The 14942-nt window shown below is 40.5% G+C and overlaps 3 protein-coding genes across 3 annotated transcripts in view; 1 reads left to right on the forward strand and 2 right to left on the reverse strand.

Moving 5' to 3' along the window:
• cntnap2a (contactin associated protein 2a) overlaps nucleotides 1-6786 on the forward strand; it is a 302841-nt gene extending 296055 nt beyond the window's left edge. The window contains 3 exon segments of the mRNA XM_018701983.2: nucleotides 2073-2357; nucleotides 3700-3771; nucleotides 4280-6786. Of these exon segments, the coding sequence (XP_018557499.1) occupies nucleotides 2073-2357; nucleotides 3700-3771; nucleotides 4280-4479 (557 nt within the window). The 3' untranslated portion in view covers nucleotides 4480-6786.
• Nucleotides 6787-8077: 1291 nt separating this feature from the next.
• On the reverse strand, nucleotides 8078-9729 carry ptgdsb.1 (prostaglandin D2 synthase b, tandem duplicate 1). The gene is made up of 6 exons (XM_018701981.2): nucleotides 9557-9729; nucleotides 9180-9319; nucleotides 9004-9083; nucleotides 8798-8911; nucleotides 8607-8708; nucleotides 8078-8506 (listed from the first exon to the last, which is right to left on the reverse strand). Exons 1-6 carry the CDS (start codon nucleotides 9650-9652, stop codon nucleotides 8487-8489), a joined length of 552 nt encoding a protein of 183 aa, XP_018557497.1. The 5' UTR covers nucleotides 9653-9729; the 3' UTR covers nucleotides 8078-8486.
• A 1327-nt stretch (nucleotides 9730-11056) lies between these two features.
• On the reverse strand, nucleotides 11057-14893 carry c8g (complement component 8, gamma polypeptide). Its single transcript, XM_018701978.2, has 7 exons — nucleotides 14570-14893; nucleotides 13413-13558; nucleotides 12834-12904; nucleotides 12653-12760; nucleotides 12402-12506; nucleotides 11931-11966; nucleotides 11057-11279 (listed from the first exon to the last, which is right to left on the reverse strand). Exons 1-7 carry the CDS (start codon nucleotides 14750-14752, stop codon nucleotides 11260-11262), a joined length of 669 nt encoding a protein of 222 aa, XP_018557494.1. The 5' UTR covers nucleotides 14753-14893; the 3' UTR covers nucleotides 11057-11259.
• Nucleotides 14894-14942: the final 49 nt, after the last annotated feature.

The following is a 14942-nucleotide window of genomic DNA, read 5'->3' on the forward strand; positions in this document are numbered from 1 at the left end:
GTCTGTAGGAGGTCTGATCAGATGATGAATTCATAGAGGGCTAGCTGAGCTCTATTCCTGGCAGGACAATCAATAGTGCACAAGCACACACACACACACACACACACACACTTACACACACTTGTATTTGACCCATCAAAATGGAATAAAGAGAGAGAATTACATTATAAGCCATGTCCAGATACTCAGAACAGCATCATCTAACATAACATGATTCATTGAATAAACACAAACATACACACACACACACACAAACACACATACACATACACAGCAGTGCTCTGGTTAGTCATCCCTTGTTCATATTTTGCTGCAGAATTGTCCAAACAGTTCCTTCTGGGTGTGGCGCAGTCGTGCAGCGGCAGAGCGCCCATGCATGTCAAAATTAAAGCCAAGGCTCCGTCTGCGCACGCAGCCAGAGTTCATGTGAAAGGAATAAGATATTTTGCAGCTCTGCGAAAGAGTCTAAGACAGTTTTGCTGTTTTGAAGTCAGTCCAGGTTTGAGCGTGTCCAGAGTGGTGTGTGTCTTGAGGATGTTTGTTTTATGTAGCATTTATGTCTTTTACTGAACTGTAGGTGTTGGAGGGATTTTTTTTTCTTTATCATTTTGATCACTGCCTGCAGTTTCTCCTCTCTTTTATCTTCTCTGCAGTTATGTTTGTGTTTGCGTGTGGCATGTGTGTTTCAATAGCAACGTCTAAACCAGCAAGAATCATCTTTACACTGCACTTATTCAAAGATCTGTGGACGTGTTTTAATGTTTAGTAAAGCACTGTCCAACATTTTTGATTATTGATTTGACAGTGAATGTGAGACAAAATGACAATGACAATGTTTGAACACTCTTGTAGATTGTTTTTAATGAATACCCTCTCTGACAGAGAGCAAACAAGTCACCAGTCTTTACTTTTCAGCTTCAAATAACTGTCAGTAAAAATCATTATTTGTCAACACCAGAAAATATACTGTGTGTCACCTACAAACAGCCAATATCCGGTGATTCACAGATTGAACAGGGATATAGCGCTGGCTGGATTGAGCTCAGTGGGCAAGCTGCAGTTCAGGCATCGGTTTATGTGAGAGATTGTGTGTGTGTGTGTGTGTGTGTGTGTGTGTGTGTGTGGTGTGTGTGTGGTGTGTGTGGTGTGCGTGTGCGCACGCTGGGGTAATTCTCTCTGCAAAATAAAGAGATGGCAATCAAAAGAGAGAGACGAACAGAAGTGAGATAGAGGATAAAAGTGCAGAAAATTGCTGCATTTGAACAGGCACATCTGAGTTTGTCTGGATTGCTATGGCAATAATTGGACCTCAGGTAATTCACCCACTCTCCAAATCATGGTAACTGTCACATGTACATGTTATTTCTGTCAGGTGTTAGTTTTTTCCAGCTCATTAGGCATAGCTTGAAAGAGGGAAATAAGCAACATGTGTTGATTGAAAAAACAACAAATTCTGAGTATGGTATATCACTAAAGAAGCCTATTCTTTTTTTCTCTCCTGATTTACATTCCTGCATTCTTTTAAAAACATACAGTACAGTATGAAACCCATGTCTAATGCTACCTAAGATTCCCATGAATAGGAGAATGAACAGAGAGAAACAGGGTGGAGGAGAGACAGAGGGACTGTGAGGGAGGAGAGGGTGTTAACTCATTATTCATCCTTTAATTTGACATTAGAGGTCAGTGTCAGTGTATTCCTCCTCTGCTCTCTCACTCCTCCTCATCTTCCTTCACTCTTTCCACTCCTCATTTGTGCAGATTCATATTCTCACTGGGTGCTTGAGACCTGCAGGGTAGTGGTTTACTGCGTCTGTGCATCAGCAAAATTTGAGCCCAGCAGTACTTGAGTATGAGATTGGTTTGTGAGTGTGTTCGCCAAGAGTGCGCATAGAATTTTGAGCATTCAGAGGAAGTGTGTTGTGTGTGTTCATCTTTATGTGCTTTGGTCTGTGCCTGAGATGCCTGAGATGTTTGGTTTCTTCCTCTCTCTGAATTTATGGCCATGGTTTCTTGTAAGTTAACATGACCCACTGATTCCAGCTGCTGTCCAACCCTGTGTCTCTGTACAGAAACTGGACACATAGACCCGGTCCTCATCGAGCGTTACAACACCCCAGGCTTCATCGGGTGCTTGTCGCGGGTACAGTTCAACGGAGTCGCCCCCCTCAAGTCCGCGCTGAGGACAGCCACACAGGCCCAGGCCACGCCGACAGCCGGTCAGTCGGACAGACAACCTGCAGTCACATCGCCGGTGACTTACCAAGGTAAACTGGTGGAGTCCAACTGCGGGGCGTCACCTCTCACCATCCCACCAATGTCTGCTGCAACAGATCCTTGGCATCTGGACAACACAGGTGAGACTTACCCAAAACATCCTTAAGATGTTGATGATGTTACTCACACACTCTATTTCAGACCTTTGTGCTTGCATGTTCATGTACGTGCATGCAGACCTCAGTACTCTTGTGTCTAATATTACATTCCACAGCAGTGTTTAGTTTTCCAGAGAGTCATTTTTCTAGATGCAGCTGTTTTCCTCAGGCTTGGTGCCAACTGCACCTTTGGGAATGTTGAGCTCTCTGACATCGATCCAGTCCATTGATCTGGACTCTAGGTCCAAACTCACCGTCAGCTCTCCACCATCCTTAGACAGGAAGGATCAGTATTTATTCTGCTTTACATTTTCTATAGATAGATCTCATCTATAATGATCACTGTCTGACTTCTCATTGATTTTTTTTCTCTTGGCTTTTTGTTTTTCCATTCTGAGTTTCTACTTTATTGGTCTTCTCCTCTCGTCTTTCTGCCCTTGTCTCTCATCTTTTCATATACAGTTAACTCTTGATACTATATCCAAGCACATCCAGGCTGCTAACTGACTATAATGACTCTGATGTCTGCTGTTCTCCCCTCTGTTGCCTTTTATTTTCAGCACGTTTTCCCTCCTCAGCCTCCTCTTCTCCTTCTTATTCATGCTCTTTACTTCTCTGGAGAACTATGCAGTCAGCAGCAGAAATGGCTGACAGCTCATCCCAGGGAGAAGCACTTTGCATGAGTGTGTGTGTATATGCAGGTTGTCTGTGTGCATTATGTTTGAATTATGCACTTTGAGTGTTCATGTCTATTCCACAATAGGAATTACAGACAACATAGGGATCTCAACAATATCACCTTTCTCCTTGAAGTTCTTCTCTTTATCTTTCTCTTTAGCTGTCATTAGCCTCTTAACATGTCATGGTTCTTTATTGAAATACTTAATATAATGCTGCAATACGTTAAATAAACTCCATTAGTCATCCCCTGAAAATAACATTGATATATACTTTTAGTTGACTGTCTGATGTATGTATGCAGCAAAGCTGGAGCCAGTGTAGACAAAAACCAAGTCATGTATCTGACCTCCTCCAATAGTGCATTACAGTGTGTTTTGTTAAAACTTTGATGTTGTTATTCAGCACGAGTTATGCAAGAAATTAATCCTTGTGACTTTTTACTTACAGATCTATTTTTATGCTGGTGCAAAACAATCTGTCTGGTATTTTAATGTGCGCAAATTGTTCCAGTGTAGCTATCAAGGCAACAAAAAAAAATTTTTGAACTTCCTTTTGGTCTGTTTATGTTTTCATGTATGACTATGTTTTGACTTTCTTTGTGTCTTTCTTTCTCTCTCTCTCTCTCTCTCCCCTCTGTGTTCAGATGCAGAGTTCCCCTTTAATGAGGAGAGGGTGATTCCTGATGGAGTCAACAGGGACTCAGCCATCATCGGAGGTACACAATGTCGTCACATTTGTATTAAAAAGTAGTATTTGTCAGATTTGCATATGAGGTGTCGAGAGGTAACTTTATATTATGCACTCAAGAATAACATGAATATCAGTTTGTGAATCAGTTCAGAATACAGATGAGCTTTGTGTTGAAAATCAATGTCCTCAGATGCCGTGGCTAAATATAGAAATTGATTAGATGTGGGGCATCATGGTGGTTTGATGGTTTGGGGCCTTTATCACATGTCATCAACCCTTCTCTTTGTCTATCTTTCCTGTTTTTCTGTGTCATACTATTAAATACACAAAAATGAAAAACATCTTAGCATTATAAAAAGGATATATATATAAAGGATATATATATATATATATGTATCACTGTCATTTAATCATTGGGAACTGGTATTGTATTCTAGATTTCCCTGTGAAACACCACTGACTAAATACTGAATGATATTCAAATTGATGAAAAAAACAAAAAGATATTCTGTTTGCGTCACTCTCCTCTGCAGGTATCATCGCAGTGGTGATCTTCACCATCTTATGTACTCTGGTGTTCCTGATCCGCTACATGTTCCGTCACAAAGGCACCTACCACACCAACGAGGCCAAGGGCAGCGGGGAGTCTGCCGGCGAATCAGCGGACACGGCCATCATTGGCACCGATAACCCAGAAACCATTGACGAATCAAAGAAAGAGTGGTTCATCTAACAACCAACAGCAGGACTTTGAGGGACGAAGCGATTCGTCAGACCAGTGGCCACAGAAATGGAGGAGGTTTTATTCAATGACCAATCTTGGGAGAGAGAGATGAATGGCCATTGAACAGGACAATAACCTCCCAGAGAGGGTGGGGATGTGGGAAAGATGTGTACAGGAATCTTTTTTGTTTGTTTGTTTGTTTTGTTTTTTTTTTTATATATCCAGAGTATTAGAGAGAGAAAAGGGACAGTTATTCAGTGGAGCACGGCTATAAAAGACTGTACATGTATATACTAACCGGCTTGTCCTTCTTTGTATCGTGCTTGGGAGTTTTCAGGAGTCCTTTGAATACTGTATATGACAAATAATTCTACTTACTGGGTCGTGTGATAGCACAGATTTATTGCCAGTCTCTGTTGCATTTTGATTTTATTTTTTAACAAAAATCTTTTATCAAAAATGATCAAATCAACATGCCAAACCCCCTTTTTTTTTAATTTATCAGGCTATGGTTACACCAGTCTGTCAACAGTCATATCAGCCAAATGACATGCCACTAATATTGTGGTGATATAGAGTTGAATATGGATGCCAAAAGTCACTTTGTAAATACAATATTTTATGGTTTTTTTTTTCTTTTTTCTCAAAAGATTTATTCAGAGTCCAATACATAAACACTAATGAGAAATTTCAGATCTATATTACAATACGTCTGTTCATTATATATGTGTGAAATATAGAGTTTTATGTTTAAATCTTATGACATTCGATTGTATGGGACATTCCTTTCTGAGGGAGGTCAGAGAGGGGTTTCTCAGAGCATGATGGGAAATCATGACACTCCATGGTTGGTTTAGCTCAGCACGGCAGCTTTCTTTTCATTTGGAATCGGTGAAACCATGAGCCTTTACTCATTCAAACTTGAGAGGTCCTTTTGTTTCTTTGCCAAACACTTGAGTCTTACGTCATTCACCAGTCGGCTCAGATTTTCTGCATTAAATGTTTGACTTTGAGTGAAGGGATTTCTTTGTATATCTTTACATCTTATGTTGTAGCCTGTGGGTTTACAGTGCATGCATGCATCTGTGGGTATATGTGTAGGTCAGATGAACAGGATTTATTACATTGGACAAAATGACGGCCAGAAAAGACAGATTGAACAGTTTACCTGACAATTAATGAGCTCCATTGGTGCGCTATACACCATGCATTAAGTATTAAAAAAAATCATTGACAGCTAATATTTGTTCAAGATCTGGGACGAGGTTAAGATGATAATTGGCTTATTAGTCCATTGTGCCTTCAAGGTGTTGAGCCATTTCGCCTTGCCCCAGACTACTTAACACATGCTTACTATAAGAACTTGACTGCTGCTGCATGAATTCTCAATTAACAGAGTTTTCAGGTGTTTTATGTGTCCTGATTTGAATGGTGCTGTGTTCCCATGAATTTCAAACAAAGCTTGATTTTGAATTCAGAATGCTTGGGTGAAAAAAAAAATCCAGCAAATTTCTCTTAAATCCAATGAAATGTACAACTTTTTCAAGCGTAGTTGTGTAGGGTTTTATGCAGCAGGAGCAGCTATGTCAACGTGCAGACAAGGTGCACGCTACACAATACACAAGACGTTTACACCTAGCTTCTGTAACACACATACACACACAAACATGCATGTTTGATAGAGCATGAGTCAAGGTTGTTCATTCAGTTACAAGAGCAGTGTGTTCAGAATGAGGAGGCCTCTGCTTTGTGAGCAATGAACTGACAGTGCCACTGTTGTCCAACATGCATTCAAAAATTGTACGTTATATTTTCTAACCATGTTGTTTTCCTGTCAGTTTATGTTTACCTGTTTTCCTTACCATAGCATTTACAGTACAATGTGTTACAGTTAAAACCAGCTGCCAACTTTGCTATTTCATTGTGAATTTGCTTTATGTACGTCTGTGTGGTCAGATTTCTGCCATGCCTCCCTGTTACATGAATGATTTTGTGCGTTATCATCGTCGCCTCATGGTTGAGTGCTAACTGTGCATTATTTTATCAGTTAGTGATCTCAGCCTGCCTTCGACTGCAGCCTCAAAGACAAATTTACCATCCATACATCAATCCACGAAGGCAAATGAGTGACTCTTCTTTCCTTTTTTAAGATAATTATAATACTCAGACTACACATAAACACGCACACATGCCCTTGAAATGTGGCTTGAACATAACGACGATGGTAATGGATGATCAGCTCCAGCAGACAAAACCATAACCCATATGTTTTGCTTTCAATTCTGTTGAGTTCAATAAAGAGTGTTTGATCTTTAATACCAGTCTGCGTGTCACATTCATATTAACACCTATGCCGGCATGATACCAAGGCTGGGAATCAGATTCATGACCTACAGCTGCTTGTCATCACTCCTCTTCTCTGACTGGCTGCCATTTCACCTGAATTTAGTCAAAATACCAGGAAATAAAACAAGTAATTAAGAAGGGCAGAGATGCAGTAAATTATTCATTTTGAAGGAGGAGGCTAAAACAAATCAATAAGATAAAAGAGGGAGAAGTGACAGGAAGAGGCACACTGATTGTCTGACTGGGTTATTGGAAAGGAATTTCAGTTTAACTAATGGAATTTAATACCAGAACTTGCTCCATTTATCAAATACTGCGAGAGAAATGACAATACTTTTTCTTTAATCTATCAATCTATCTATAAGCCTATTAGAAGCAGCTATTTTCTGAACAAATATACTTATATACATCATATACATTATTTTTAATTTGTTAGAGAGCAACATTTCAATATGCTATGTTATGATGTGAAGGTCATAGGCTGCCCCCTTGTGGTCAGATTATGTAACATCAGTCAGAAGTCGTCAATTTAACTTAATTCAATAAAACTTTATTCAACCCTGTGCGCGTGCGGCAGCTTAACCCCCCCCGTCCGTCAATAGATATACATCCAGGGCTGGAATAACATCTGGTATAACGAAGCTAATAATGTTCCGTTTTTGTTGATATTGACAGGAATGTGTTAATTCAATTACAGTGTAAATCCTTCACCAGCTGCTCCCTGGTCGACAGCGTGTGTCTTGGGTAAATTGCCAAGCAAAATAAGCGGTGAGTACGGGCAGTCAGCCATGTTTGTTGACCTGCTCTTCACATTACTGCCATTTGACATTACGTGACAACTCTAAATACAGTTTGTTGTGGCACAGTGTATTCCTGCTTATATCGAAGAGCTTCACTGTATTCAGCTCTCTATCATTTTTCAATTTATTGTATATATTATAGTAAACAGAGGGGCCCCACAGTTCATCTGTAAAGTCTTATGATCTGGTACTTCTTATACAGGGTTATAGCAGCCCTATCATCACTATATTTGTCTACACTCTGTACTTATGTGAATCCTGTGCCACAAATGTGCATGTTATTGTAAAGAAATCCTCCAGATAAACAGCATCTCTGAGAATCAAGTTTTATGCCCATCACTAGGGGGCAGTATACTGTACCTGAGGTGAAATGCAGTACTGATCTGGCTTCCACGAGTTCAAATTTGAATTTCTGATGCTGTTTTTTTTACCAAACAAATGAATCACCCTGAACTCTGAAAGATTGTTATATATTTTTTATTGGCTTTGAGCTCATTTCAACAAAAGATAAAACACAATAAAAGATATCAGCAGTTATAAAAGACACGCATGTACAAAAAGTAAACTGGCAGTTTTCACAGTTACGTGTTTCCCTTCCATTTTTCTCACAATCAGCGCTATGTTGTTCCACTCTGATGCCACAGATAATGCGTGAGTTGTAGAAAATGAGGTCTGAATTAGGATCAGGGTCGGTCTTTGGCGTGCAGCAGGGGACTGGAGTAAAATGTTGACTGTCACTGTCTCAGGTTTAGCTTTGTGATGTAGACATCACAGCGAGGGGAGGATGGGAGGGAAGGTAAGACTCTTGTAAGATGAAAGCCTGGGACTTGAGAGCACAAGCGATGAAGGAAAGAGGACGGCGGACGTTCCTCAGACCTCGGGACACTCACCTGTAGCAACACATATGAAGATGCCAATGAGCAAAGATCCGAACTTTTTATACAAACTTGTAAATAAGTGTCTATGTATTTTCCTTCATTGATGACCTACCGTTTTTAGGCAGAATAACAATGTTGTCAGGGAGGATGCCATTCTCCTGGGAGAACTGTATGAACTTCTGCTGCATGACAGCACTAGCCTCCTGGGTACGACCTGCAAACACAGTATCACTTTCTTTAATCTGAATTCAACACACAATGCTTACCCAGAATGCAGCTCAGCTACAAATGAGCCAGACTTACTGTAAAGCTTATTGAGGACCTCAGACACTCCGTCCTTTGTCTTGATGGTGTGGACCAGAGCATAGTCATCATACTGGACGTCAACAATGCGCATGTCATTGTCATTGTTCCAGACTGATTAAAGCAGAAACACATGGGTCAGGCCAGTGAAAGAGTGCGTTTATGTCTCTCTTGTGTGCATGTGTGTGTGTGTGTACTGTACTCACTCTGGCTGTGGAAGGTGAAGCGTCCAGGAGTGTCAGTTTTCTTAGCAAGGTGAGTCATCCTCCAGCAGGTACCATCAGCACTAAAAAGAGAGGAAAAAGAGATTTGTTTAGTTATCTTTTTTCCACAAGAGAATCATTAATTATTTTGAAAATATTATTACACCGTAATCACTTACTTCAGGTTGGCATAAGAGAGATCCAGGTCTCCTCCAGGAGTTGGCACTACTACAGCAGTGCCCACCTTCATTTCTGTCTTGTGGCTCACAAACCACTGAGCGTTGGTAGCAAAGCCAACAATGTACCACTTGCCTGCCATCTAAAACAAAGAAGAGGAGGGAGAAAATGAATCAAAGCATCACTTTAATCGCTTGAATTACTCTTATCTTTCACATAAGGTATTCTTGAAAGTAAGCAAATGCACCAAACCACCATCCACAGATCCTAATAACCCTGCCTCTCTGACATGGGCAACATTGATAGAGTCATCTTGAACAATACAAACAAATTACTCTGGGGTTGCAGCTGTAATACCAACTCCCTTTCTCCCTCTCACCTTCTCCAGGTCAAAGTCTCTAACAGGCACGACATCGGCGCAGGCAGCCAGAACGCACATCAATGCGCCCAGCATCCTCAGCATTGAGTTCCTCATGGCTTCTCCTTTGTGTTTCTGGGCTTCTCCAGCAGCGGGGTGAAGTATCAGTGGAATGTGACAAGGTACAGGCGAGCTGAGGCTCTTTATATATCCTGCAGAACCCCTGCTCCCCCCCTACATCCCTTCCTCCCCCCCTCTGTCTCCTCCTCTTTCCTCCCTCCTTCCTACTGCCAGCTTTTGCATTACAAAAAAAACAACAAAAAAAAAAAAAACTCTTTGGCTTGCAAATCACTGTAGTTACACAACTGGCACGTGTGGGTGGGAGAGGGGGTAGGTGAGGAGGGGAGAATGGGGGAAGGAGGAGAAGAAAAGGGAGAGTGGGCACATAATAGGATTCTTTTAACACCCCTCCTCTTCCCCCTCCTCCACCACAAATGCTCAGACATGCCTTGACTATCAAAACAACTATTTTGTAAGAGTGCAAATTTCTTTCAGCATATGCCACTTGAAAGCTCCCAGAAATTCAGATGCACTTGCTAAACTTCAGTGAGGAAACGCATCAAATGAACTTTGTGAGTCAGTAAACTCCACTTGGTATAAGATTTCAATCCATATAGGAATTTGCTGGATATAACAAACCTATTGCGGAACATATTTATTGAATTGCTAAAACCTCGGAGGCAGTGATATTTAAGAATTTCACAGTTAAAATGCATTTGCTCTTTATCATAAAAAAAGCTCTGCCAGTGTCGCATTGAATGATTCAGTTGTTCTTTGCAGTTTACAAGCTTTCACTCAGATCACAGTTACTTCATTTGGAGTGTTAATACATTCATAAAACTTCATAAAACGAAGAATTTGGGGAAATTTATTTAACTCTTTCTTCAGTTTTGTAACACCTAAATGAACAACAGAGTTACTTTAACTCATCTGACTTATTTAATCTCTTTAAGTGGTGAATAGCCCCCCTAAATCCATCACTGTCTATGAGAAGTTGTATAATTTACATTGTGTGAAACATTAACTGCTGATTGGCTGTTAATTCTTCATTTACTTAAATATATTGATGGACTCATCAGTGATCCCTTTGTTTGGAGGCAAGACAGGCACTGACTTGCAGTCAGCTGGTTATGTAACAAACACACACACACACACACACACACACACACAAAGAGGTGCAGGGTGGAACAAGAGGCAGCAGCAAAAAAAAACATTTGGTAACCTAGTTTTGTAACCAAACTCTCTCAACCCCTTTTGCGATCCACATCTGGGCTTCGTTAACGGCACCCCACCCCCAACCATCCTCTGTTGTGTCCCCACACACGCACACACCAGAAGCATTAATACAGACACACACTCTGAATGTTAATATTAGAATAAAAAGGTCAGATGGAGTTAACATGATAATGATAACTGCATGATAATGGCATTTCATGGTGGATTGTGTTTAAGTGAAAACACTTCTTTTTACTCCATTTTGTTTTATTCATCTGTAACCGGTAACATTCACAGTTGACAGTTTTGCACTTTAAGATCCCAGTGTAGTCTTTGAACAACATTCTTACTGATATTCACATTTTTAAATGAAACAGTAGTCGTGTCCTGGCGTGAGAGCTGCTGAACGCTGCAAGGCCGGAGGCTGTCGGTCGCTCAGTTCTGATTCTTCAGCATGTGGGGACACAGTCTGTAAAACAAAGACTGACAGGTTTAATTGCATAGAAGCTGTGCTGATGTTTTCATCAGTCAGTTAGAGATTGGATAACGTGTTGTGGACAAAGTTTAAATAACTGATTGTTACACAAGCCGGGGCCAACACATGCACAACCTGCAGGGGAAACGTGAAAAGTGTTTGGGAAGGTCGTGGCAGCAGGTCACTGGTTTCCTTAAAGAGCTGCTCCCTCTGCCTCTCTCTCTCTCTCTCTCTCTCTCTCTCTCTCTCTCTCTCTCTCTCTCTCTCTGCTTTTCTCTCCCTCTCTTCCTCATGATATAAGAGCATATGGTCTATCTTGTTTTTCAATCACAGTTTCATTATAAAGATATTACGATGCTGATCATAAATGCACACCAGCAATGTAAATATTATATAAATTATATGAATTATTTACAATATACAATATACCATAGCATTCTGAAATTGTATCATTCCATTAGTTATTCACTTCAAAGCCAGGTCATAAACTAGGCTTAAGCTTTAACTTCCATTTTTAAAAGCACTGTATTTTAGCTGTGCATTAAATGTGCTGTTTGTATTTGTGAATATAACTTTTGAAAACATTAATATTTGTTATTTGAATGTTTTTCTTTCATATTTTATTAAAAATCACATTTAACTCACTGATGATGTGATCCTGGTCCACATTTCCACAGTGACCTAGAAAGGAAAATTAAAATCTTTTTACACTGTTACTTAAAGGAAGCAGGAGGATGCAAGTCAAGACCTGCTGTATGTGAAAAGCGCCCTTAGATAACTTCTGTTCTGATTCAGTGCTACATAAATAAAACTGTCTTGACTTGACGTGCATGTCAGTATGATTACATTTGATCCTTTCTATGAGCTGAGTTTTTAATAGTTCTAGGAAATCAGAGAGCCTAACTGTAGTGTTGCATTACACTGTGATGCAATATTTATTTTTAATATTCTAAATCTTTTACATTTTATTTTGAAAATTGGCACCACTTTTACAAATATGCTAAATACTTAAGACCTGTTCAAGGAGGGTGTCCTTGAGGCTTATTGTGCAGCTTACATTAAATATTGCTGTTATTAATATACTTGATTCCATTTTATTTTTTATTGTGGACGTACTGTATGTGGGGAAAGGGAAGAGGTATGCCAGTCCCAAATCCTGTTTTGCAGCAAGTTGCTCAAACTTGGTCAACATTGGCTCTGACAGATTGTCTACAGACCTGCCTGCATACAAAGGACAAAAGCAAACATTATGACATTATAAAAGCATTTTCTTAACAATTTACCAGAGTAAAACAAGACTATCCATACCACCAACTGGCTCTTAGATCTAAAATACCAAACAAAGATCACATGGCTGAGGACCCCACCATAGAGTTTCAAGGTTATCTTGCCCTTTTTCTGATAGTACAAGACTGCATATGAGGTATAGTCTGTCTCCCCGATCACTATCTCAGTGTTCAGTTCTGGACGAGGTCCTGGTGGAGACAACAGAAAGCATGGTCAGACAGAGCGATTCTGAGTTACTATCATGCTTATAGAGGGACTGACCTTTAAGTGTTAGTTTTCCTGGGGTTGGGGTTAGATCGTAGACCTGCAGTATCTCCCAACACTGGTGATTACTGAGAAGAGTAGAGAAGATCTTGGACACAGACATTTGAACTGTGAATTCTCTGTAATCTAATGTCCCGTCTCTGTTTCAGGCCTCCGATTGAACTAGCTTTCTAATATTGCATGAGAAAAAGAGCAAAAACAAAAAACTGTTTTCCTCTGCTTGAGCCAAAAAAGGATTCATAACCCAACCATCGCAAAACAAAGATGTCACGGAATGCCCCACAAAAACAACAAGGCACACATTCTTTTCCATTTATACTCTGTATTATAGTCCCTGTTTTTCTGCAAAAACCAGGTCAAGTTGACCCAAGAGTTTTTAAAATGATGAAAGAAAGCTGATGGGTTTAACTGTTCTGACTCCTTCTTCCTGGAGAAGGAGTCCTCTAAAATCAGGCACATGTGGTTTGAGCATGAAGTCAGCATGAAGCAACTGAGTGGCGAGACTTGTGCCCTGTTAGCCCCAGATAAATCAAGGTACTTCAAATTTACATACAGTATGTAGATAGTGGTACTTACTGTCGTGTTTTAGTGCTAACAGACAGTGTTTGGTTGGAGGCAGATGAATATGTGAGGGTCATGACTGTAGCCTCCACTTTGGTTCCGTGATTCATCAGGTATGAGCATTTGGAGGCCGTGTTTAGCAGGTACCATATTCCTGTCATCTGCAACACACAAGAATCAGGCAAAAGGGACAGAAATGGAGGAAACATAAGCAAGATTTTCATGGCTTTTAAGCCTCAGGCATAATATGTGCAAATAAAACGTTTGGGAGGCAGACTTTACTTGAGACTGACAAACATTTCACCATATCAGAATTTTACCAGGGTATTACCAGGAATATATAGATTAATATCAGAACTTTCTCTGCTCTATTACTGAAAAGAGATCTGTTTCAAATGTCCTGCTCTGTCATCTTTTATTCTGTTTCACTGAAAATCCCCCTTATTGCCTAAAACATCATATTGATATAATTACACAAGCATGTCCACACTGCCAGCCCCCACACTAATCCATAACCAAGCAGACTCATATGTCTGTGTTGTTTTGCCAAAAGATTCCTCTCTTTAGCATGGGTGCTTGGATAAAAGTTTGCAAGTGGACAACCCCCTGAAACAAATCTTAGCTGTTTAAGTTTCTCTTCACATTCAATAATATGTTGACAAGGGACAAAAACCTGCTGGGTTAACCAGTGTATGGCAAGTGGTACAAAATGTCCTTGCCTCATGTTCTCCTCAAAGCAGCAAATAGCTCTTTTTGGCTATTCTGTTGTGTTAATATGCCATGGTTTCCACTTTTTTTTTCGCAGTCCTGTTTGTATGTGCCCTTATGGTACAAACAAATGAGAAACAGAATCAAACTGTCTGCGAGCAAAGGTCAGGTAACGGCACAGTGAACTGTTTACTGTGGTGCTCTCAGCTGCAGCTGCAATTCACTGCCTGGAAACAGCCTTCCCCTAATTTATCAAATGAGACCTTCTCTTTCCATCACAGCTTTTTCCTAAATCTTTTTCCAGCCTTGTCACAATTTGTTTTGAATAGAAGTTTAAAAATGGTCACTTCACATCAAAAGCATTCTGGGCAACCTAATTATTCAAGCAAGCAAGCTAGCTATAATACACAGTTAAACACACATACAGTAGTGTATATGCTCTGCCTCCTCCACCAGTTTCTTACCCGCTGTATGTCTATGTTCTGTGCTGGTGGGGTCACATCAATAGGTTCAACCTTTGGCTTCTTGGGAGGTCGTCTTTGAGGTCGCGGTCGACTCTTAGCCCCCCCTACAGCCTCGCTGGAGCCCCACAGACATACACACATCAACAGCATCATTGCCAACATACGTTGCCACACTCCAGCCATCCTTGCACCGACAATGATAATTTCAGGAGTCAGGCTCGTCGTCCTGTAGGATTGCTCAGCTTATTGGTTTCTGTCCCTCTGCCTCTGTCTGCTCTCTGCTCCGTAGCTGTTTTACTCACCTCAGACACTGAAGAAATGCATAAACAGACAGAGAGCGGGAGACAAACAACGTGAAGCAGAGGATGGTCTG

Source organism: Lates calcarifer, linkage group LG24 (genome assembly GCF_001640805.2).
Source record: "Lates calcarifer isolate ASB-BC8 linkage group LG24, TLL_Latcal_v3, whole genome shotgun sequence".
Lineage (NCBI taxonomy): Eukaryota > Metazoa > Chordata > Actinopteri > Centropomidae > Lates > Lates calcarifer.

Coding starts and splice junctions, on each gene's coding strand:
- c8g (XM_018701978.2), bottom strand. CDS start 14,752: ATGGCTGGAGTGTGGCAACGTATGTTGGCAATGATGCTGTTGATGTGT. Junction 12,761..12,833: donor AGGAAAACTAACACTTAAAG/GTCAGTCCCTCT, acceptor TGTCTCCACCAG/GACCTCGTCCAGAACTGAAC. Junction 12,507..12,652: donor GATAACCTTGAAACTCTATG/GTGGGGTCCTCA, acceptor CTTTGTATGCAG/GCAGGTCTGTAGACAATCTG.
- ptgdsb.1 (XM_018701981.2), bottom strand. CDS start 9,652: ATGAGGAACTCAATGCTGAGGATGCTGGGCGCATTGATGTGCGTTCTG. Junction 9,320..9,556: donor GAGACTTTGACCTGGAGAAG/GTGAGAGGGAGA, acceptor TCTTTGTTTTAG/ATGGCAGGCAAGTGGTACAT. Junction 8,507..8,606: donor TGTTATTCTGCCTAAAAACG/GTAGGTCATCAA, acceptor GTGTTGCTACAG/GTGAGTGTCCCGAGGTCTGA.